The sequence below is a fragment of the Clytia hemisphaerica genome, unplaced genomic scaffold (genome assembly GCF_902728285.1).
Source record: "Clytia hemisphaerica strain Z4C2 unplaced genomic scaffold, Clytia hemisphaerica genome assembly, whole genome shotgun sequence".
Taxonomy (NCBI): domain Eukaryota; kingdom Metazoa; phylum Cnidaria; class Hydrozoa; order Leptothecata; family Clytiidae; genus Clytia; species Clytia hemisphaerica.
Genome location: NW_027103651.1, coordinates 61,776 through 85,261, shown reverse-complemented (window position 1 = coordinate 85,261; position 23,486 = coordinate 61,776). Strand labels below are relative to the sequence as shown.

Genomic DNA, 23,486 nt, shown 5'->3' with positions numbered 1-23,486 from the left:
ATTGACCCAAGAGCCCATTCTTGCTACATTAGATTAAAAATTCAGCAAACGTAGCAAACGATGAAAATAGTTAGTGTATGCCTTACATATTTTCTTCAACAATCGACAATTTCACACCACCTGGTCACTGCAACTATTTTCAAGAATTTTAAGAAGAAGAAGGAGGAAGCTAGCACACGAGGAATTTCTTCACACGAGGACGATCCGTGTTTTAGTAATCCGAAATACGACGATCCGTCTTTTAGTAATCCGAAATACGGCGATCCGTCTTTTAGTAATCCGAAATACGACGATCCGTGTTTTAGTAATTTAAAATACGACGATCCGTGTTTTAGTAATCCGTCGATCCGTTGATCCGTCGATCCGTTGATCCGTCTTTTAGTATATGCCTTCGTGTTTGTAAATTAATGTATCAACAAGAAAATACGTGCAGTTTTACAATAATAACTTTTATAAGAATATCAGGGCTGGAGCTCGAACAATAGGCTTATTGTTTAGAACAATAGAAAAATAAGAATAATGCTCATCGTCAGCCAAAAAAGACTTTTCTTATAAAAAAAACATGTATTTGCATTATTCTTTCTTTCCATGAAGAGTACTCAGAACAAAAAAAAACTCACATGAGTAAACTGAGAACACAAACTGGTGAAAGCAAAACTATACAAGTCTTGGGAAAAAAAGGGAAAGTCCAAATTAAGGGACCAATCAAAATCTTTTGATTCTGTTTTAAACCAATCAAGATTAAGATATCCATTTCGTATATGTGTATATAAGTTGTTTTTTTTTTCTCGTGATTTACGTTCATTTCATTTGCTACCCTTACAAATTTACGTGAAAAACATTTCTTTACAGATGGTTATATCACAAGAATTTATTTTCTGGAGTAAATGCAACTGGTTTTAAAGGTTTTGTCTTTACATAATTGTGTTCGCGTTTCATATCAGACACATATTTCATATCGGGGCAGTGTCTGCAGTACGGGCTGCAGTAGTGACCTGGCTTAATTTTCTTGGTGGTGCAAACTATGAAATTGGCGCCCCTTGTATTTTTGTCCTTATTTGCGCCCTCCATCATTAAGTGAAAATGTTAAACTGTAAGAGCAGTGACTGGTTGGAAGTAACGCCCGGAATCTTTGAGTTAAAGAACTTTTCTGACTTTTATTTATACGAAGGTGGTGGTAATGATAACTTGATATCCATTTCCTTGTTATAATTTGAAATGTCATACTCATGTGGTTGAAATATTCTCAACCTCTGATACTCAGGGTAAAGTGTCCGTTAATTGGAGGTTGTTTTTATATTTTGCCCATTTTCCTAAGAAATCGGATGTTTTAGAGTCCACAATGTTCTTAAGTTGTTCTTAACATTTTGACAATCAAAGTCTTTTTGTTCTTATAAAGTTTGTTTTTATAAAAAAACTTTCACATGAATACCTTCATCCTACTCAACAAAAGGTGAAGCCTAAAAATAACAGCCTTTTTGAGGATTCTGAGATCCCAAGGTCCTAAGTGTCTAATGTTAAAATTGTACATTCCAAAAAGTAAATTAGATCACTTAAAAGTAATTCGTGGTTTTGAAATTTTTCAAAGAATTCTCCTTTTTTATCAAGTATTATCATTTTGATCGTCCATAGCTAGAAGAAAAATTATGGCGTTGAATAGCGGTTTCAATTCTTCAGAAATGGATTTAATTTCTGGTACAGGACAAAGCAAAAGGGGAGAATACCAGAGAGAACCCCTTCTAAGAAACACGAATCAAGTGACGGATCATTACCCGAACAATAAAAAACCATGGTATTGTAAATTGAAGAATATTTTATGGTTGGTTGTAATTGTTTTATTGATTGCTACCATAAGTTTGAGTTTGAGTTTGTATCGCGACCGCAAGATGCAAACAATGGAAGGAAATCTTGCCACACAAATAGGAGCACTCCAGGGGAATAAGGCGGGTTCGTGGAGGTCAAAAATTCTTGCAACGTTACAAATCATTTTCATAAGCTCATTTTGGGCTCAAACGAAGCGTATAACTAAGTAGAATAAGATTCAGTTTAGGCAGATGTTTTTTTATTTAGAAGTTTTGCGTAATTCGCAAAAATCCTCAATTTTGCGCTATTTTGATGACGTCATAAAAATTGATATTGCAATAACTTTTTATTGAATTGTCAAAATAATTTCAAATTTTCACCATAGATGCATTTCAATGCAAATTTTCAAAATATTTCAAAATGTTTTTAAAATTTTAATGACGTCAGCATTTTTTAAGGATTTCACTTTTTTAGCCGAAAAGTGATGACGTCATCAAGTTTCAATAATTTTTTTTTTAATTCTGAAAACATTAAATTAATAAAATGCATCTTTGGTCAAAATTTGAAATTATTTTGATGATTCTATCAAAAGTTATTGGAATTTCAATTTTTATGACGTCATCAAAATAGCGCAAAATTGAGGATTTTTGCGAATTACGCAAAATTTCTAAATAAAAAAACATCTGCCTAGACTAATTCTTTTTCTTCTTAGTTATACGCTTCGTTTGAGCCAATGATTTGTAACGTTGCAAGCATTTTGACCCCGCCTTAATCCCCTGGAGCAGGTTTGTATTTCATCTTAAATAAGACATTACATTAGAAACCTCATCCTTTTGGCTAGCCGCTGAGGTTCGACATTAGCGAGTTTATGTATTTGCACTTTTGAGGACGGTAAAGTGACTGAAGCGATTTGGAATAACCCGCAGTTCTGCCCCGCAAAATCGAGGACGGTAAAAGTGCTGATTTACCGTCGTCCTCAGTTGGTCATGATCCAGCCAAATAAGAACCTTACCGTCTCCGTCGCTGAAAAACACACATACATAAACTCGGTAATAAAACTCAGGCCCGGCGGAAGCGGGTGGGCTGAAGCCTCCCTACTTTTGAGCAAAATAGACTTTTTTCTCCAATTCCTGGCAAATTTTATATCATTTTGAGTCTTTAGCCCCTCCACTTTTCCGGTTGTTCTGCACGAGGTTCTGCAGGGTCTGGAGCTCTAACTGCTTGTGAAGCGGGTGGTGAAGGGGGTGGTGACCACTGACCTTTATATACCCTGGGTGAACACAATTTTCAAACCAGCCAAAGTCTAATCTCTGATTGGAATTTTTTGAAAGTAGTACCCTTATTGTAGCACTACTCATCGATGTTAGTGAAAATATTTTTTTAACGAAAGATTTCATTGAATTGCAAATTGACTCACATCGAGTAGTGCTATAATTATCACAGGAAAAAATCTTAAAATTCCAGGCCTGGGAAATGCGGCCATTTTTTAACCATGAGATTTTTTACCGATTACATATTTCGATTAAATTTCGGGGGTGAATTTGGCCATTTTACAACCCTTGGAAAATTTTTATGCAAAACTTTCCCACCCCAAAAATGGCCATTATCCAGACCTGGGATTTCTCGGGGTGTAAAATGGTAATTTTCCGGGGTGGGATTTATTTTGCAAAAAATCAAAGATTTGAAAACCCCGAAAATGCCTGGAATTTCTTGGGATGTAAAATGTACGCATGCGCAAGAATTTTCAAAAGGAGGATCTGTTCAAACCCACAAGCCACAAGTGGTTATTTAGTTAAAAGTGTTTAGCTTGTATCTAAACCAAAGCATTCTATGGTTGTATTCGGTTAGTGTGTAACACAAAGCTGGTAAGGCGTCCCGCAAGGGCGGCCTCATTAGGGCGGCCTCATTCGTTCACAATGGATTTACGTCGCATGGACTCAGTGGATCGGTGAGACGAGTTTGAGGTCATTAAGTTGGCTCTCAGGTGCAGCTCCACTTGTGTGACAAAAGTGCCGGTATTCTCAAAGTAGTGCAAGTACATGACAGAACGAATGCTCACAAAATGATCGAATACATTTAACAATTAATTAAAACGTAATTCGTTTTCGTCATTTTCGCCCTCGAATATATAAATATCCAATCCAACCTGGAATTACGTCATTTTCGCCCCCGAATAAGTAAATTTCCAACCTGGAAAAATGCTTTCCACCCTGGAAATAATCCCTTTTCGAACCTGGAAATACTGTTTCATGAATTATATCGAGTGTGGAAAATTATTTTCTCTGGTGTGAATAAAGCACTTTTCTTACCCTGGAAAAAGTCATTTTTCAAAGGCTGGAAGGGGCGCATCGCACTCCAGGGCTGGACAAGGATTTAGCGATTTTCCAGGTGGGAAAGTGGTCAATTTTCAACCCTGGAATTTGAAAGTTTAAAAGTGTATGGTACCACTTTTTTTTAAATCGCACTCAAAGATGGCGGATATAGCTTGGTCCATGGTATATAAAGATTAGTGGGAGTAACAACCCTCGAATGTCCCTCCAATGGTTGAAGAACAATTCATTCTCTGAAAGAGTCCAAATGTCACGCTCATCGAAAGTTCTCCCTCTCAAAGGGTTGCGATTCTCAGAAATTTAGACCAAAATGAGTGCAAATTGACAAAAATTTTGACGGGTGTTAAACATATAAAGCATTAAAAATCTCTTTTTTATCCCATTATTAGTAAAAAGTAGTGGTGGAACATTGAAACTAAAGGCAGACCCGTTAACGATTGGTAATATCAATGGGCGTGAAATTGAATTTTGTGGCAGTAATGAAATGAAAAGGTATTATATTAATTAGTCTTGGGTACTTACTAGCCGGAGGGGGGGGGGGGTAATTAATTTTTCGACCACCCAGGACATTCTTATTCCAACTCCCCTCCCCCGCTTATTGATTTTTGGGAAAATCTTTTTGAAAGTTCCCTTTTGCCCTAATTCTGCTGTATTAGCCTTCTTTTCGAAAGTTTTCCACCCCGAACATTTTTATTCCAACCCGGCCGGCTATTAGGTACTCGAGAGGAATTTTGCACCCAGGCTGGTAACCTTGGAATGAAAATGTCCTGGGTTGAATTTTTTTGAAAAGGCGGCTAATGCAGCAGAATTATGACAAAAGAGGGAGCTTTCAAAAACATTTTCCCAAAAATTTGTAAGCAGGGGGGGTGTTGGAATAAGAATGTCCTGGTTGGAAAATCTTCAAAAAATTGATTAGCGGGGGACTCTTAGAGTCTGCTAAATGACGCGCCTTACGCGCCCACGCGCCCTCATATTTTTGACGCGCCTTCGCGCCTTACGCGCCCTACGCGCCTTCGCGCCCACGCGCCTAACGCGCCTGACGCGCCTTGAAAATTTGACGCGCCCTATGATTTCGACGCGCCTTGAAAATTTGACGCGCCCTATGATTTCGACGCGCCTTTAAAATTTGACGCGCCCTATGATTTCGACGCGCCTTCAAAATTTGACGCGCCCTATGATTTCGACGCGCCCTAGAATTTCGACGCGCCTTGAAAATTTGACGCGCCCTAAGATTTCGACACGCCCTAGGGTATTGATGTGCCTTAAGTTTTCGACGATTTTGACGGACGGAATAATGGGACCGGTCTAATCATACATGGTTGGTATATAAAAGAATGTCGGCGTTAGCAAAATGATCATTTCTTAAGAGATTAGCCTAAAGTCGACCCGTTCCATTTATCGGCTGTACACTTTATTTATGTACGCTTTATTAGTCTATTTCATAGAATTTGTGCATGCTACACGTTATTTCTATTCAATTTACAGGGGGAAATGCACAAATTTGTCCCTTCACAGAAAACCCAACTTTTTGTAATCATCTTTGACTTGGGAATTTTTGAAACGTTTTCATTGTCGCTGTCTTTGTTAAATGTACATCTCAATTTGGAAAAGTGATTTAAAATAATAATTTGATTACTGCAGTGACGTAGAAAAAAATCATGTACTGAAAACACGAATTATGGCTTGGTAATAAAATACTCGGGAAAAAGGTTTGTATCCTCAATCGCTCATAGAACGACACTGGGATTAGAACAACATTCTTTATGAGACATAGAGAAAACACTGATTTTCAAATCAATCAAAAGATTTTTCACCATAAGGCAAAAGTGAAGTATTAAAAATACAGTAAAAACTTTTTTAAAAACTTTAAAACAATAAAAACTTCTAGAAAAAAAACGATACAACAAAAAACACTGCAAAATACTTCTACTTGCATATAGGTAAGAAGCTTTTTACACCAAATAAATTTTTCACAAAACAGGCATGGTTAGCTAAAACTAAACATTTTTAGGCTCATTAAAAAAGTATCAAAAGAAAAGTGTTTCATTTCACTACTAAGGTAGTGTCAAATTATCTGGGCGCGTCTAATTATCAGGGCGCGTCGATTTTTTAGGACGCATCGATATTTTAGGGCGCGTCAAATTTTTAGGGCGCGTCAAATTATCTGGGCGCGTCAAATTTTTAGGGCGCGTTAAATTATCAGGGCGCGTCGATATTTTAAGGCGCGTCAAATTTTTAGGGCGCGTCAAATTATCAGGGCGCGTCAAATTTTTAGGGCGCGTCAAATTTTTAGAGCGCGTCAAATTACCAAGGCGCGTAGGCGCGTGGGCGCGTAACATTTTAGGGCGCGTGGGCGCGTGGGCGCGTAAGGCGCGTAAGGCGCGAAGGCGCGTTAAAAATATGAGTGCGCGTGGGCGCGTAAGGCGCGTCATTTAGCAGACTCGGGACTCTTAAGGGAAGAAATCTTCGCCGAATTTAATTTCACGGTTTTTTTGACAAATTAAATTCCGCGAAGCACGAATTTTCTCAGGATTTGAAAAACCATCTCTAAAATTGATCTTTTTAAGGAAAAATTGGCCAAAATGTAAACAAAAAATTCTCTTAACCACGAAATTAAATTCTGAGAAACTTCCAAATTTTGAGCTGTGAACCGCTCCGATAAGATCTATTGTGAGGGAGTATTAGAATAGAATTCCCTCGAGGAATTCCTAAGTGATTTCTATTGTAATACTCTCGAAACAATCCCACAATGCATCGCTTTATTAAAAGAAACATTATTTAAAAGAAACTTAAATTGGAATAAAAAAATAATGTACTTTTAATAAAGTTATCAAATACACCTTTTTTTATAAGAAAAAACTATATAGGAACATAAAGCTTCGGTGGCTAAAATGTTAGGAACAAGCTTAGAACATTTTAAGGTTTTGTGGACTCTAAAACACAATTTCTTGGGAAAATTGGCAAAAACACTCACAAAATGGTGAAATTAAGAAAATTTTGGATGTTTTAAAAAAAAAAAACTGAAATCTTGATAATCGATTTTTCTTTCTTTCTTCAATCCACTCAGATCGTTTCCCGATTTTGATTATGCGTTATATGGATACAACATCGTCTTTGGATATCCGCTAGCTGTCGGTCATGACCCCGGATTAACTCGGCCTATCTTTGTGGCTGATTATTCGAACTCGAAACGAACGGCTGATTGTAGATATCAAATTCCAAAGGGATATAACCTTGGTAAGAATTTTTCTGTAACTTTAATCTACAATCTCCGTCAAAATATATTGGGAATTTTTGGTTAATTCCTCGTTTTCAGCAATTTAAAGTTCGGGCGAAAAAGTCGCTTTTGGGCAAATTGATAAATTTAGTCGAATATTTTAGTTCGTGAGGGGTTCATAGACTTCCAGGCTATATTCTGAGCCCTATTGGACCATTCTTGGACTTTTAGTTCCTCAGATCCTAGGCTCGCAGGTCTTAAGTCTAGCGTTAAAACTCAGAGTTAAAACTCTACCCGCCCAACCTAATTAAGAATCCCAAATCGTTTGTGGTTGTAAGATTTCCTGGGAATTTCCCTTTTTTCTCAAATATTATGACTTTGATTGTAACTCGTGCGATATTTATTACATGTCATTATGCCAGAATATCATTATGTTTGGAACGAAAAATTTGGGTTTTTTGGCAGAATCATTCATTTACCAAAATAAGGGAATTTAGATTTAGAATTAAGAAGAAGTAACTGTTAAGAATTTGTTTACCTATGTATGAGAAATTAAAGAATACTGGCTCCGTAATAGCTTAAATGATAACTTTATAGAAATAGGTAGGGATTATTTTGCGCATAGCTTATGCGAGACTAATTTATTTTTTTGTTTTACGGGACAAGCTACCCAAAAAAGAGGGTCGGTCGGTCGGCGAAAAAATAAGAATAAAAGTAAAATTTCATCCTTTAGAATCTCCTAAGCAAAAATAACTACATCTTGACGCAAAAATAGAAAATTAAAAAGATATAGAAAGTAAAACGACACAAAGAGCTCGAATTCACGAATAGAATGAAACCATAAAATCAATTTTATTTTCATTTCGATTTTCGGAATTTCAGAGTCGGTCGGGCCCGTAAAACAATAACTAATCAAATTGGTCTCGCCAATAAATTTGAATAAATAAATACGAATAAATTCGAATAAATAAATTCCTACGCTCACTTTTCTCGCGTGATACCGTTCCAGCCCGACTAACGTGCCAGTCTAGGCATAGAATTGTCTAGGCTTCGTAGAAATATGACGGTTAATTTGAATTTTCTTTTAGCTCCAGATGTATCGTGTGTGACGTCATTCTCGAGTGAAGAAATCAGTAACTCACGACAATTTACGCGCGAACTTTCAACTTCCGCCAATATAGGGGGCGGAGGATGGGGTGTTTCATTTTCCGCCAGTGCGAGCTACAAAGAAAAAGAATCATTCATGTCGACAGGTAATTGAAAATAAGGAAATCTTCGTTCTTCAATGAAAAGATAATTCAGATTACTTTAATTTTGGAGAAAAATAATTTCTCATTTTGAAAATGAGGATCAAAAATGGAACAGGAAAATATGCTATCGAAAAGTTACAGTAGTAGCAAGGATGACTTTAATACCAAACAAAAAATTCAAGAATTATTTCTCCAAGAACCAACCGATATAAAAAGGTTTGTTTTATGGAAAATCTATACCTTATCGGGGAAAAAAATGTCGGGGTTTTAATTAGTCGAGGTAAAAATTTCGTCACCTAGAGGCATTTTCGTCACTTTTCCCACGACCAAAATTTCTAATTCGTCACTTTCACCCGACTAAATTGTCGAAAGGAAATGGTTTCCTTCACTAGCTCGAAAATGGATCTTGTAATTCGACGTTTAAAGCACTAATTTCAGTAAATGAAGGTGTAGAAAAATTAGATTTGAATTTTGGTTGAGGTATAAAATTTCGGGTAAATGTTTCGGTCGGTGATGAAAAAATCGTTTTGGTCGGGTGATAAAATGTCGGAAATATTTTGTCGGAGAAAAATTTCGTCATCCCCTCAAAATTTTCGTCACTTTCCCCCGACATTTTTTTCCCCGATAAAGTATTCTATATTATATACTATTATTATGTTCACAGGGAAATCAATATATATTATATCAACTGCATCCTGCAATTACTATTTCTCGCAAATGAAGGAAGAGAATCCGCCATCTTTAACAAAAGATTTCATAGAATACACAAAGAAGTTGAAAAACACAGACGATGTTTTTAAATTCTTCAAATATTATGGCACACATTTTATGACGTATACTTTATTTGGCGCCCGATTTGTATACGAGAATAAAATGAAACAAGAATCAACCAAAACTGAAAGTGAAACAGGATATAGTCTTTCAGCACAAGCAAGCTACTCCGGTGCTTTCAGCTTGAGTGGAGGTTTTAGTATGTCAAGTTCTCAACGAAAAGCTGCAGAAGACTTTCAATCGAAAGTCGAAACAACAACCGTCTCAATAGGTATAATTTTGTTCAAAACGTAGAACTATAGTTGACTCTCGCTAATAATTAGGCTTCTGCTCATCCTCTAGCGAAAAAAGTTTCTTAACCAATCCATACACTATTAAGCAGACCTATAGGAAGTATAGGTCTGCGAATCAGACTAGCTAATAATATGAACTTAATTTAAACTAGTTCTTAAACCATGCCCATAAAAAACTCTGGTCTGGAAGCTTATTGTTTTAACGTTTTCCTTTGTTAATATTAAACTAGCCATAATTTTCATTAAAGTGCCACCGCAGAAGAACGATCAAATAAGTTTTTGAATTTGGAAAGAAATGTTACTGATAGCCGTTACTTCTGTTAGAATCTCATCTGAAGCAAAATTTAGTCTACAAACATTAGCAATTTGTGTCCATCTCATAGATATCTTCTTATAGAGATAAAATAAATTATTTATCTGTTTTTTTGTCATCTCTATTATTACCAAAATAATGGTATATAATGGTTTGTTTATATCATACTAAACGCTACTGTACTAAACTGCCATTTTACTGTAATAGACAAACGACGAGTTTTTGAAGGATAGAAATTTCTAATTTGCGTTGCTCAGAGTGGTTAATAATAACTACTTGTGGTTTAAAGGGAATTTCCCAACAAAAAAGGAATTTCCCTTAATTCCACTCCCTGAGGTAATAGAAAAAGACATATAGAGCTTTGAAAATGGGCAATCAGATCAAAACAAATCCGGAAAAGTGTTTTCAATGATGATAAAACAATAGAAATACAGTCAAGCTAAGAATGTTACCGGTACACCATTTAGCCGGAACTAAAATACTGAAAAACGCGCGCAAACGCAGACGCAAAATTATGAGATGTTTGCCCAACTTCCTTATGCGTGAAGCTATGAATGCCATCCTCGGAAGCTTTAGCCTTCCTGCGGTGGCAAAAATAAAAACCGTTGCATCGGTCAATTTTTTCAGTTTTTGATCACGTTACCAAGTATTCCTCTTGGGATTGGTTGAAGATTTAATCACATGATCGAAAAGCGAGCAAAACAAACTAATTTCTCAAACGCAAGTTCAAGTAAGAAACAATGGAAAGAAACAAAAGACCTCCAGACCGGGGTTTTTTTATACGGACTATGCTTTAACTTATGACATTTCCAAAAAGGACATAAATTTTTCGCAATAAAGACTGGAGGCCTTAGGCATGGTCATTTATACACCAAAAGAAGCGTATTATGGTGTAGATTTTTATTAAAATTAACTTTTTGTCTTTTCTGAGAAATTAGTTATTATAATGTTATGACGTTATAATTGACGACGTCATAAAACTTAAAATTTGAATATCTCAAAAAGTACTAATCAAAAGATTATGAAATTTTGCCCAATGACTACTCTGTACTTTGTACTCTCACGTTTATCGTAGTACACTCTGTGCGCATTGTCTGTTTGATAAAAAAATTCCCGTACAGAGACCTCTGCGATAAAGTATGTTTACAAATAGCAACACAACTCTTATTGTCTCCCCTCTCTCGCCAACACTCCATCGCAGCAGTTGGTTTGAAAAATCTCAAATGAGAAAAGACAATGACAACAGACCCTCTACGGCAATGATTTTTTAAATTAGCTGTGATACTGGGTATGTGTACAGACAACCTAGTGACAGGTATTGGCATCTCCAACTTTTGAAAGAAAAATTTTTAAATTTTTCTAATAACATCAGCTGAAATTGATCATTGACATTCGATTTTGAAAAAATGATTTGCCGCTAGTTTTAATTAGAGTGGTTTAATATGTTACCTAATACGATATTCTCTGTTACCAAACTAGGTGCACCCCCACCCGCAGATGGTAACACGATGACTTGGGCGTCTACCGTTAAGGACACGCCCGTTCCTGTTAAATACAAGTTACGAGAGATTGACGAGTTGTTTACACCGGCTTTCATGAAAGATGTTAGTGATTTCAGAGATTACGAACGTGTCAGGAAACTGATCAAGAAAAGCAAACCTTTGTATTGCAGATATCTTACAGCCTTAGGCGAGTGTTATATTTTAAGCGTACAAACTTTTGCAAAGAGTGCTAAATGAATCTTACATATTTTAAGTTAAAGTTTTACAGATTTTTAATTTTTTCAATAATTTTTTGCGGACATAAGCTTTCGCGAATAGCCCTTTCAAGACATTTACTCCCGCGAATAGGGCTATAAAATTTACGAAAATCGCGAAAGTTTGTAGTTGTACCTCTAAAGTATTCCCGAGGAAAACGACCCTTTCCTGAGGGGGGTTATGCGTTGTATTGGGGTTCGATAAATTGACTTTAAGTAAGAGTAAGTTTTTATCGATGTGTTAGAAAAAGTAACACTGAAAGAAGATTGATATGTAGCAAATTATCATTGCAAAATACTGGTATCTTTCTAGAGCTTACCGTGTTCCTTTCTGCTCTCCAATAATTGAATTCCGGTGGGGGGGGGGCATTCGACTCAAAAACAACCATTTGGACCCTTACAGTGCAGAGAAAGTTTAGCCAAGTTTAATTAAATTTGGGCGAAAAATCGACTCTTTCAAAATTTACACCCTTACTGTGCATTCTTCTCATCTTTGCTCATTTCGACTGTAAGGCCTTACAACAGTGCACTTTGGAAAGCTTGCGAAAAGGACCCTTAACCCTACCTACTGAGAGGGGGGGGGGCACAAAGTGCCCTCCCTGTTAGAAAATTGGCTGGCATTTTTTAACTAATGAGGCTATGAAGCTGACTTTTCATCAAATTTTATGGGGAATGTTTTGAATAAAAATTTTTTTTCAATGGTCAATTATTTTAGTCCCAATGACAGGTTTGTCGCTGACCACTACCATCCCACAACTGCAGCGCAGGCTATTTTGCTCTTTTTTATGTGCTTACTCCAAGATACTATAACATGTTACCAGGTATACTTTAATGGTCCACTTCATTTGTACTGCTTCTATTACATCTTAAAGTAGAATTAGCAGCAAAAAATAAATATAAATATGACAAAAAAAAGTATCACCGACTTGAAAAAGTTGAAATGTTCTGATTTTACGCGGTTTTGAAAGTTTAAAAAATTTTCTTCGGTTTTGGCGCGCTATAGTAGAACGTCACGACAAAATTGTTGAATTAGATTTCAATTTCCATTTAGTAAATTGTAAAAGCTTTCAAATAAAAGCAAAATGAAGGAGAATGTGTTTCTACATCTGTTTCAATAGCAATTTTAAGAAACATCATTTTTTTTTAGTTTTTTGGGTGATTTTTGCCAATTGTTGATACAATTGATGACGTCATCAAAAATTGCATTCAATTTTCAAAAAAAAATTTGGATAAATTTGTTTGTTATAGATTTAAGCATTGCTGTACCAAATTTCATGACCAAATAATGTTCCTATCCTAAGTTATCAACGGGGGGGGGGGGGGGGCACTATGTGCCCCCCTTTCAGTTCTAAGGGACCCAAATAGCTCTCAGTAGGTAGGGTTAAGCGCCGCACATACGGTAGTTTGTTTACCTTGAGTAGCCCCCCCCCCGCCGGAATTGAAGTAAATACATCATTTGTTTTAACTTTTTCCATTTTCCAGGAAACATTGACAGTTGCAAGCTTGGTATGGATATGGTTTTCTTTAGTGAGATCAAAATAACTGGTGGAGGGAAAGATTATAATTACACAAAGAAAGAATGTGATACGCAGTGTACAGGTGGATTGTTTCAACGTTTATCTAACGTTCACAACATCCATATAACGTTAACCTGAGATCAGATTGTGAATGTTTTCTGCACACCACGCTGAAGCTCTAAAGGGATATGTGAAAACAAACAAACAATTTTCAAGCGCCTTTAGAGGTTTATCGTGCGCGTATAAGAAAATTATGAGCATCTGTTATCAGGTTATCATGATATAACAGTAGGCAAACACTGTCCTGATATGAAATATGTGTCTGATATGAAACGGGAACTCTTATGTAAAAATAAAACCTTTAAGTTTAATTTCCAAATGCAAACAACGTTCTCAAAATGAAGAATGACGGAGAAAGTTCTTTTTGTCCATATTCCTGTTGGCGAGACCAATTTAATTTGTTGTTCTAAGGGCAGATCGTTAGAAAAATATGGGTCGGTCGGTCGGTCGGTAAACTAAGAATAAATTTTTCATTTATCAGGGTTGGTAAGGTACCGAAAATATTTTCCAAAAAATATCTGGATCAAAAATTCACTTTTTTTATCTTCGATGAAGATAAATAATAGTTTATTAATTTACTCTAGGTGAAGACAGGTGTTTCGCTTACGAATACCGTGGAGCAAAGGGGACATTTGACCATCAATGCTGGTTGTACAGAACGCCAGAAACCTCACGGCTAAGAAGAATAATATCAAACCGAACCATAGAAACAATGAACGGGTTGAATAATTATCATAATCATTTTCATAAGCAGGAAGTTGGTACGTACACAAAATTACTCAGATGCGCTCCAACAATGACCTTTATATACCCTGGACCAAGCTTCTCAATCCCGGCCAAGCAAAATCTTTGATCGGAGTTTTTTGAAAAGTGATACCCTAATGGCGGCACTATTTAATAGCTACTTAATCTTTAACACTGCAATAGCTTCTTTACGGGTTTAAATAAAAAACTTCGATCAAAGATGGCGGATATAGCTTGGTCCAGGGTATATAAAGGTCAGTGGCTCCATGGAATTATTATAGACACTGGAAAAACAATGAGCTGAATTTTGCCAATTTCTCATGTGCAAGCCTTGTCCGCAGTAATGACATTGATTATTGTTCACCCTCCTTCCACTAGTAAATAATCTTTCGTAGCATTTTAATTGCATTCCTCATCAAAATACACTTATCCAATTCCCAATTGAGACTTTAAGTTCTCCTCCGAGATTCAAACTCATCTAGTTAATTACTAATTATACCTCGTTATGACGTTTTAAATTTCGAGAAAGATGCAAAAACATGCTATGTATAAGAAATTGAATATTGACACCAGATATTTTTAAACTTCAACCTCAAGAAAGCCACCGTGCCACCACGTGCCACCAAAAAGATTTTCATACCACAGTGGAGCTATGAGACTCACGTCTAATATATATCAATCTCAGCTCTTCTCGGAGATATATTGGAAAGATATTCCCAATTCAAATTTTCGTGTCATTATAAGCATTTTGTTTAATTTTACTCGTCTGATGATGTTTTTCTCGCACCAGATTTCATAAATGTATTCGCTTGGTATTCTAGCATTTATTTTCAAACTTTTAGCCAGCAAAAGTACGATCAGAAAAAGTTAGAGAACTTTTTAGAAATAAGAGTATTAATTAATTTTCAAAATCAAAGTCCTTCGAGCCGCCATGACAGTTGTCCTTTGCGGACAAAGCCTGTACATCGATTGTTTTCTGAAACAATAGAAAGACAATACTCCGCTCTCCACCGTTTTATTCGATGTTTATCCAGAGTCTCTATAATAAATCCATGATGGCTCCAATAGACCTTTTCAACGAATTACGTCACGAACATCACTTCGTTTTGAAATTATTGCCATGGTGATTAACTCACAGCGGATTTTTAAATAAATCATTTAATGTCTCAAGGGGCACAATCACCATGGTAATTATTTGGATACGAGGCAAGTGATGTTCGTGACGTTATTTATGAAGAGGTATATTAGCATATACATAGCGTGCCGTGCAGTAATACAGAAATTATCGTTCTAACGGTTACCAATCCAAAAGTTTGTTCAACAATCAGACCACGTTCACACGCTACGTTCCGTTTCGCTCCGAAACGAAACGTTTTCGAACTACTGTGTGAATGTCAAAGTTTGAAACGTCACAAAAGAAGATCGAAACGGTTTCGCTCCACTATTTTCATCGGAACGGAACTGCTCTGTTTTCTTGCTCCGAAACGTCTGAAAATGAATAGGAACACTTCCTATCCGTAACAAATACCACACCAGAGCGATACGAAACCGTAACTTCTGAACATGGTCTCCAAAAGCGCAAAACCCGGGGGGGGGGGGTACTAGGTTTGCGAGCTGACGGGGGGGGGGGGGCCGCCCAACTTTCGACCCTTGGACCCTTACCGGGAGTAAAAAGGAGAAAAGAAAGGCAAATTTTGTGAATTTTACGACCCTTATTGGGACTAATTTGACCAAATTTCGACCTTTCCAGGAGTAAAAAGTTGAAATTTTCCTATTTTTCCGACCCTTAGTGGGACTAAAATTAGATTTTCTGATTTTTCCGACCCTTAGCGGGACTTTGGAAATCCAAAAAAGGTACCATTAAGGGCGGCACATACCGTACCCTACATCGATAAAGATACCTTTAGATATCAAAAGAAAGTATCTTTTGCGCTGAATTTTCCAAAACCACGGTAATTAAGTCTCCCCATCAATTAGAATTTGGAAATCTTTTTATAATAACCTCTGTCTATCTTATGGTAAATTGTACCTTAAAAAGGAAGAAATTTTGGCGGGTAGAAAATTTGTCGGATTTGGTCAAAATCCCCCAAATTAAGTTCCCGCCAAACTTATTTTTTTCCGTCATACACCAAATTAAATTCCCGCTAAGATTTCTTCCTTTAAGCAGCTTTTTTTATCATTATAGGTGTTGTCATTTTCTTTGACGCTTTATCACAATATAAGTACACATTCGAGATAAAAGAGACTCGTGTGAAACCCGGTATTCGGGCCAGGGAGAGCATTCGTGTGCGGAACCAAAGGGAATGTGAACAACGTTGCCGTGACGACAAAGTAAGACATTTTCAAATTGTCTCCCCAGTTTGCCCGAATTTTAGACGACCCACCACGCAACTGGACGGCATATACCTGTATCGGTACATATACTAATAGTTTATACCAATATACCGATTCTTCTTGGTGGAGACAGAGGAATGTAAAGAGATGGAAAAAGAGCTTTTCTGATTACTCAAAGTTCAACATCTTTTGTGAAAGTTGTCTATTACGTTTAAATCTATTAATAAGCAATTCCCGGCGGGAGCTACTAGTGGCCGCCTATAGCAGTGCCTATAGAACAAGAATAAAAGGCCTAAAAGCCTGGAGCTGTCTATTGTGTAGACTAAGAAATTCGAATTAAAGAGGCGTGTTTATAAGGCTTTGTTGCCTGAAGGGACCCGGAGATATGTTCAAATTAATAAGACATTCGATTTACAATACTTCTTCACAATTCATGATATTCATGACGTAATGTCTTCTACGGAAAGACCCCGGTTTTTGCCAGTAGTGGCAAATTTTATATGACTTTTGTCAAGTTTAAATTTGCCACTACTGGCTAAAATCGGGTTTTTTTCCGTAGAAAATATTACGTCATGAATATCATGGATTTTTTTATAAAGGTAAACACAAACAACACACAAACAATGGATCCCCCTAAACTCAATCCAATCCTTTTTTGACACATTTTTCTATTGTCTATAGGTGCGAAAAAAGGACGGTACGGTTTTAGTGGGATAAAGCGGACAAAAAATTACCCGCGCGGCAATTGGCGGAAAAGGTGTACTTATACTTCTTTACAATTTTTCTTAAGGTGTGTCACGTGGTTAATTACAATAAACAAACAAATGATGCTTATGAAAACAATTGCAATCTGTTCACTACGGATCGTTTGAAATGTCATTCAAGTGTGAAATGGAGAGATTGTGAAATATTGGAAACAGCTCAAGGGAAATATGAATCTTATGTTTTGGTGTTCAACCCGTAGAACAATCACATGTCTACTTCGCATGTATTGTTTCATTTTCAAAACAAAGTTAAAACGCATGCGTATTTATAAATTGTTAGTCGTTATTATACCCAATACACAAAGAGGAATGAATACACGCTTTTTTTATAAGAATACCTTTTATAAGAATATTAGGGTGAAAATTGGCCAAACCGTAAGAATACCCTAAGAATACCCTCGGGGGTGAATTTCACAGAATTTGATAAGAATACAGTCATTCTGTATTTGAGTATGCTTTCTTTTTTTAGAGATAAATTGAAGCTTCGAGGAAGAAATGTAATTTTAACACAAATTTTCACTCAAAGTCCAAAACTCTCAAATTAATCATTTCTCATGTTTGTAAAATAAGTCAAGTCAAAAAAGTAAGAATACGTTAAGAATATTTCACCCTCAATCTTGGCACTTTCTTAAGAATACTTGACCCTTATCCAAAGTAAACTATTCTTATAAAAAAATACGTCTACGTAAGGGTGGTAATATCTTGAGATATCAAATGATTTTTTTATGAATAGGAAGCTAGTTTTAATAAAATCCGCTAGGAACTCCCTAGATTTAAAAAATATAAACTAGCTCTATTTAGTTTTAATATAAGCTATCTGTGGGAAGCATATAGGGAAAGGAGAACTGAATCTCTGTTTCTAAAATATCTTTTTCCGTATAACATTTCAATTTACTCTTTATGTTATAGTTTTTTTAATTTTAATGAGATTTTATTTCTTAGTGACTAGTACTAGTAAAAGCTACATTTAGTATTGGCAATGGTGATTTTCGGACATTTTTTTTCTAGTTTAGGCGAGATCAACTTGATCAGTTGTTTTACGGGCCCAACCGACCCTGAAATTCTAAAAATTGAAATAAAAATGAAATTGATTTTGGTAGTATGTGTCTATTTTCATTGCTCTACAGACTGTCAACTTTTCAAAATTTTGTTTGTTTTTCCAAGACTTTGAGAAATTTTGTTCAATTTTTTAATTTATCTATGAATTTGACCTTTTTGTGTCTTTTCATTTTCTATTTCTCATTTTTGTCAAGATGTAGTAGTTTTTGCTGCCTTTTTAGGAGATTTTATAGCTGGAATTCTACTTTTGTTTTTTATTTTTTCGCCGGCCGGCCGGCCGGCCGGCCCTCTTTTTTGGGTACAAATTTAATTGGCTTCGCCTTACAAAAGATATATTCATAACCGATTTAACTTTCGTTGATTTTTCCAAAAATGTACATTGGAAAAACATTTTGACTGAAAAAAAAAATTCTAAAATCTTCTAGTATTGTGAGCCATTAAAAGATTGATTTAAATTCGACATTTTCGTGGTATAACAAAACTTTGACCGATTCGATAATCTTGATTTAATTTTATGTATATATATATTTTCATTAATTTTTTTGAACAATAATTTGCTTTTTTGTTTCCACATACACTTTTAATAACTTATATATAAAAGTAGTGACAATTTATTAAGAAATTAACCATATTGATTTTTAGTGATGAAATAAACCTGATCCTTCAACTCATCATATCTAGTTGGTCGTCATCTGAGTCATCAAATTCCATCTCCTGGGCTGTTATAGTTTGTCCTTTTAGTTCGGCTAAACGAAAAGAAGAAGAAGAGAAATCAAGGGGGTACCTTATCGGCCCTTTCTACGCCGGTCCTTATTGGCGTTATTTTACCGTCTCTGGCGTAATAAGGGCCGGCGTAAAGGGTCTGAATTAAATTACGGCCGGGCTAAAAATGAAAAACACTGAGCTTTGGCGTAATAAGGGCCGGCGTAAAAGGGGCCGGCGTAAAAAGGGCCGATAAGGTATGTGTATTTTGAGATCGAGTACTCAGTTTTTTCTATAAGGGGCCCCTCAGCGGACCTTCAATTCCTGCAATCACGCAAATCTTTTTCCCAAACTCACGCATTCACGCAATTTTTTTCGCAATTCACGCAATTTTTGTTCACGCAAAGCTTTCCAATTCACGTATCCACGCAATTTTTTTTTGAATTTTCAAGCAACCAAGTTAGCTACTACTACTACTACTAGTTAGTGTCCAGCCTTGGAAATGGCCAAAAAGATTAAGCAGCTTGGCCTGAAACTGAACCGGTAAAGTAACCAAGAGTATCTAAAGAAGAGGCATTTTTGGTATCATTTGGTATCAAAATATGTACCAGTTGTATTCGAATACCAAATTTGAGGTATTTGGGACATAAAATGAGCTAAAAAAAGCCAAAATGTTTTAAGTTGCTAAAGCATTTTTATCTAAAAATCCGTAAGCAACTTTTTTTGGCTGAAATCCGGAAAATCCTTAGCAACTCAATCCATGAACCGAAAATTGTGGTTGCTTATAAAAAAAGGTGTAAATCAGGAAGAAAAGTCTCCAAAGAGGGTAACGGCCCTTAAAATACATCACATTTGTAAAAAAAAACCGTTGTTATTGAGGTCGTATCATCTTGCAACCCCCACCCCTTCCGCCCCCCTCCCCCGCAGATCTTTTTTCGTCAGCGGACGCAGACCTGAATGAACAACCGAAAGCCTAAATTAACGGCTGAAGATCTGATTCAGCCGTTGTATTCCTTTTTAACAACCTGGAGAAAAACAAGCTGAAAAACCCCCACTGTTGAGGATATTGATTTTTCGAAGTATTGAGCCCCCTGGATATCCTACTCTTAAAAATATACTCAACCACGGGGATATCCTTTCTTACTGGATATCGTATTTTTTACTTGAAAATACACTTTACCCCCTGGATATTCACTCCCTTGTAGATATTTAACCCCCTGGATATTTACTTTTGAACAAATAATTAACCCCCCTGGATATCCGATATCCTCAACAGGGGGGTACGGACTATTTCTGGAAAAGCCCAATTACTAGTGAACGTAAAGAAAAATCGCACTTACAATTTTCTTGAACCTTTTGGTCACCACTGACTTGGCAATTAGTCAATGAACAATTATCACCGATTTGACAATGGTTGCATATCACACAGCCTTGAATGGTCGACCTTTGAAAAGTAAAAAGAAAATATTCAAATATTGAAAAATGAAAGTGTATGTAGCAATAGACCTTATCGGAGTTTTTGATTTTTCTAAAAAAGCGATGCATTATGGGATTGTTTCGAGTGTATTACAATAGAATTCCCTCGATGAATTCCTAAGAGATTTCTATTGTAATACACTCAAAACAATCCCACAATGCATCACTTTTTTTAGAAAAATCAAAAACTCCGATAAGATCTATAATCAAATATGTCCTCTCCGAAGGAAATAGTTTTCTTTTTTACACTTCGTTTTGATTGGTCAATTTTTATAACGATAAGAACATACTGGGTACGCCAAAAAAATAGAAAAAGATTTGTTAAGATATTGTGTGTTTACGGATAAAAATTTTATTGCATAGAGGAAAGCCTAACTTAAAGGGTTTATCTTTACATAAGTGTTCCCGTTTCATATCAGACACATATTTCATATCAGGGCAGTGTTTGCCTCTTGTTATATTATGCTGATATAAACAAAAAAATTGTTTTTCTTTTCTTCTTTCTGACCAATCTTGCTCCACATGCGTGTCAATCCAATGTTAAAATGCTTGTAAATTAAAATTGACGAGTAAGCAAACGATATCACTCTTATTTAAAAACAAAAGCTTTAAATCTAGGCGTATAAAACTGTCCAGTCAATCAAAAGTTACGTTAAAAACACATTGTATTTCTATTTTCGCCTCCAAGGTCCAAGTAAACATTTTGCGAATTTTTCATTCGTAGTTTGAAAGTTCATATCGACCCTATAGTTATAAGATGTGTCTAAAAGCTGTTCTTTAATTTCTAAAACCTGCACTCATGAATTTAATATAGAGAGAACTCTATATTAAATTCATGCTGCACTAATTATTTAAATTTATTTTTTAGCATATGGAAATTCCGGGCGCAAAAATATTACATGATCAAAATGACATCAAACACCGACCTACTGCCAATACTCGCATCTCTTAAACCATAACAAATCAGAGAGATACTGACAGGCTGCCTACCTAACCCAAGCTTCTGTCACTTGATCTATGATAAGGGATTTAGTGATTCACTCAAGGGCAACGAAGGACTAAGCTCTAGTTTAGACGGCTCACCTTTCGCCCTGCCTATTCTAATTGTAAGAGTAGGCACAAAGCGGGCGCAAAGTGGGCAGTTAAATTCTTTACTTCAAAAAGGTTGAAACAAGACATTGCATTGACGTCAAAAGAGGGCAATGCATTGACTTTAGACAGCCTACTTTATGCTCACCTTAATTCACAATTAGAATAGGCAGGGCGAAAAGTGGGCCGTCTAAACTAGAGTTAAGATCTCCCCGTAATTTTTAAAACCCATTTGAAATCTTTACTATTGAGAAAAATGTGGAAGTTTCGGGAGCGAAAGATCACGTGATGAAATTGACGTCGCGCACTCACCCGTCGGCTATAGTCACATGATTCATAATAATAGAATTTGTGATTCGGACATTGGACCCGATGATGCACGATTTGCCGACCATCGATTTCTTGATAGTGACGTTTGTACCGAATGATGCCGAGTCACCGATGATACAATCATTCCCAATCTAAAAAACCAGAAAGTGAAAAAAAATCGGCTAATTTGAGCCCTCGGGCCTTAGCAACCTGGTCCGTATATACACCCCTGTTTCACAGACCCGGTGGACCCCCCACCCCGCTGGAAAAATAGGCCAAAAAATCGTCCCCGGTGGTAATGTTCTACAATTTTAACCCCACTGCGAAATTACTCTATGATTTTATCCCCATTGAAAACTGAATGTAAAAAATTGCACTCCAAAACCATCCCCACTGGAATTTTCGAGCTGAAAACAATAGAGTTTCTATCCCCATTGGCATTTTGATAGAAATTTTCATCCCCACTGAGGGAAAAAGTCCTACTGGGGCACTGAGACAGGGGTGTATATATAAAAAATGTATTATTGATGTTAAGAGTTTCGAAGCAAAATGTCAATATTCTGAATTTGGATGAAAAGTCAAGTCCTTGATACCCAAACTTTTTTTCTTAACCAATCAGCGGTTCAATAAAAATGAATGAAAATCAATTTTTGGAAAAAAAAGTACCTGTGTTTTACCGCCCTGGACAACGGAGGGCGGTAGGCGGATATATGAGGTGTTGGGTGCTAGTGTGTCTTTCATTTTAACGATCTGGATGATAATCAAAATAAAGTTCGATTAGAACATTGATATGATGAATTGTGATGACTATAGGGGCTTTTCATGTTTTATTAAGTTACGTAACTTCCGTCATTAATATGGTACTTTTTGGATTTCCAAAGTCCTGCTAAGGGTCGGAAAAATCAGAAAATTAAATTTCAGTCCCACTAAGGGTCGGAAAAATAGGAAATTTTCAACTTTTTACCCCCGGAAAGATCGAAATTTGGTCAAAATTGGTCAAATTTGTCCGGCTAAGGGTCGTAAAATTCCCAGAATTTTCGTTCATTTTCTTCTTTTTAGTCCCGGTAAGGGTCCAAAGGTCGAAAGTCGGGCGGCACCCCCCGTTAGCTCACAACCCTCCCCCGGGCTCAGATCGCACAGATTTGAACATTTGGCAGTAGTTATGCAATTTAACAAAACATGAAAAACCTTTTTACCTTTAACGCAGTTAAATTTGTTTTTCAGTATTAAGATACTAACGAGTACATCACCAAAAACCAGGATTTTTCAAATCCGTTTCTCGAAAAAAAGAAGCCTTGACTTGAAAAAGTGTATTGGGCTTTTCCATAAATAGTCAGTGCCCCCCCTGTTGAGGATATCGGATATCCAGGGGGTTAACGATTTTGTTCAAAAGTGGATATCCAGGGGGTAAAATATCTACAAAGGAGCGGATATCCAGGGAGTTAAGTGTCTTTTCAAGTAAAAAATACGATGTCCAAGGGTAAGCATCTTTATAAGAGAGAATATCCAGGGAGTTGAGCATATTTTTAAGAGTGGATATCCAGGGGGTCTTTACTAATAAAGTAGTTCGATACTTCGAAAAATCAATATCCTCGACAGTGGGGGTAAATTCCTTTTCTGGAAAAGCCCATTGGCGCAAATTCGATTTTTTGCTACTGCAGGAGCTTCGAAAGTTTTTTAAGTGACATAAAAAAATCGA

At 36.4% G+C, this 23,486-nt stretch overlaps 2 protein-coding genes across 2 annotated transcripts in view; one reads left to right on the top strand and one right to left on the bottom strand.

Annotated features, from left to right (window-relative positions):
- Positions 1–1,645: 1,645 nt before the first annotated feature.
- On the top strand, positions 1,646–18,852 carry LOC136803138 (uncharacterized). Its single transcript, XM_067059887.1, has 10 exons — positions 1,646–1,947; positions 4,523–4,625; positions 7,201–7,370; positions 8,439–8,603; positions 9,265–9,642; positions 11,457–11,666; positions 13,216–13,332; positions 13,895–14,071; positions 16,240–16,385; positions 17,179–18,852. Exons 1-10 carry the CDS (start codon positions 1,647–1,649, stop codon positions 17,350–17,352), a joined length of 1,941 nt encoding a protein of 646 aa, XP_066915988.1. The 5' UTR covers position 1,646; the 3' UTR covers positions 17,353–18,852.
- Positions 18,713–23,486, bottom strand: part of LOC136803139 (translation initiation factor eIF2B subunit gamma-like) — a gene marked incomplete in the record, with an annotated part of 19,824 nt that continues 15,050 nt past the window's right edge. Inside the window, 4 exon segments of the mRNA XM_067059888.1 lie at positions 18,713–18,957; positions 20,254–20,357; positions 21,791–21,939; positions 22,454–22,537. Coding sequence (XP_066915989.1) covers positions 18,875–18,957; positions 20,254–20,357; positions 21,791–21,939; positions 22,454–22,537 — 420 coding nt within the window.

Excerpts from the sequence above, each read along its gene's own strand:
- LOC136803138 (XM_067059887.1), top strand. The coding sequence starts at position 1,647 with ATGGCGTTGAATAGCGGTTTCAATTCTTCAGAAATGGATTTAATTTCT. Across the intron at positions 9,643-11,456 it reads AACAACAACCGTCTCAATAG|GTGCACCCCCACCCGCAGAT; the intron begins GTATAATTTTGT and ends TTACCAAACTAG. Across the intron at positions 13,333-13,894 it reads ATGTGATACGCAGTGTACAG|GTGAAGACAGGTGTTTCGCT; the intron begins GTGGATTGTTTC and ends AATTTACTCTAG.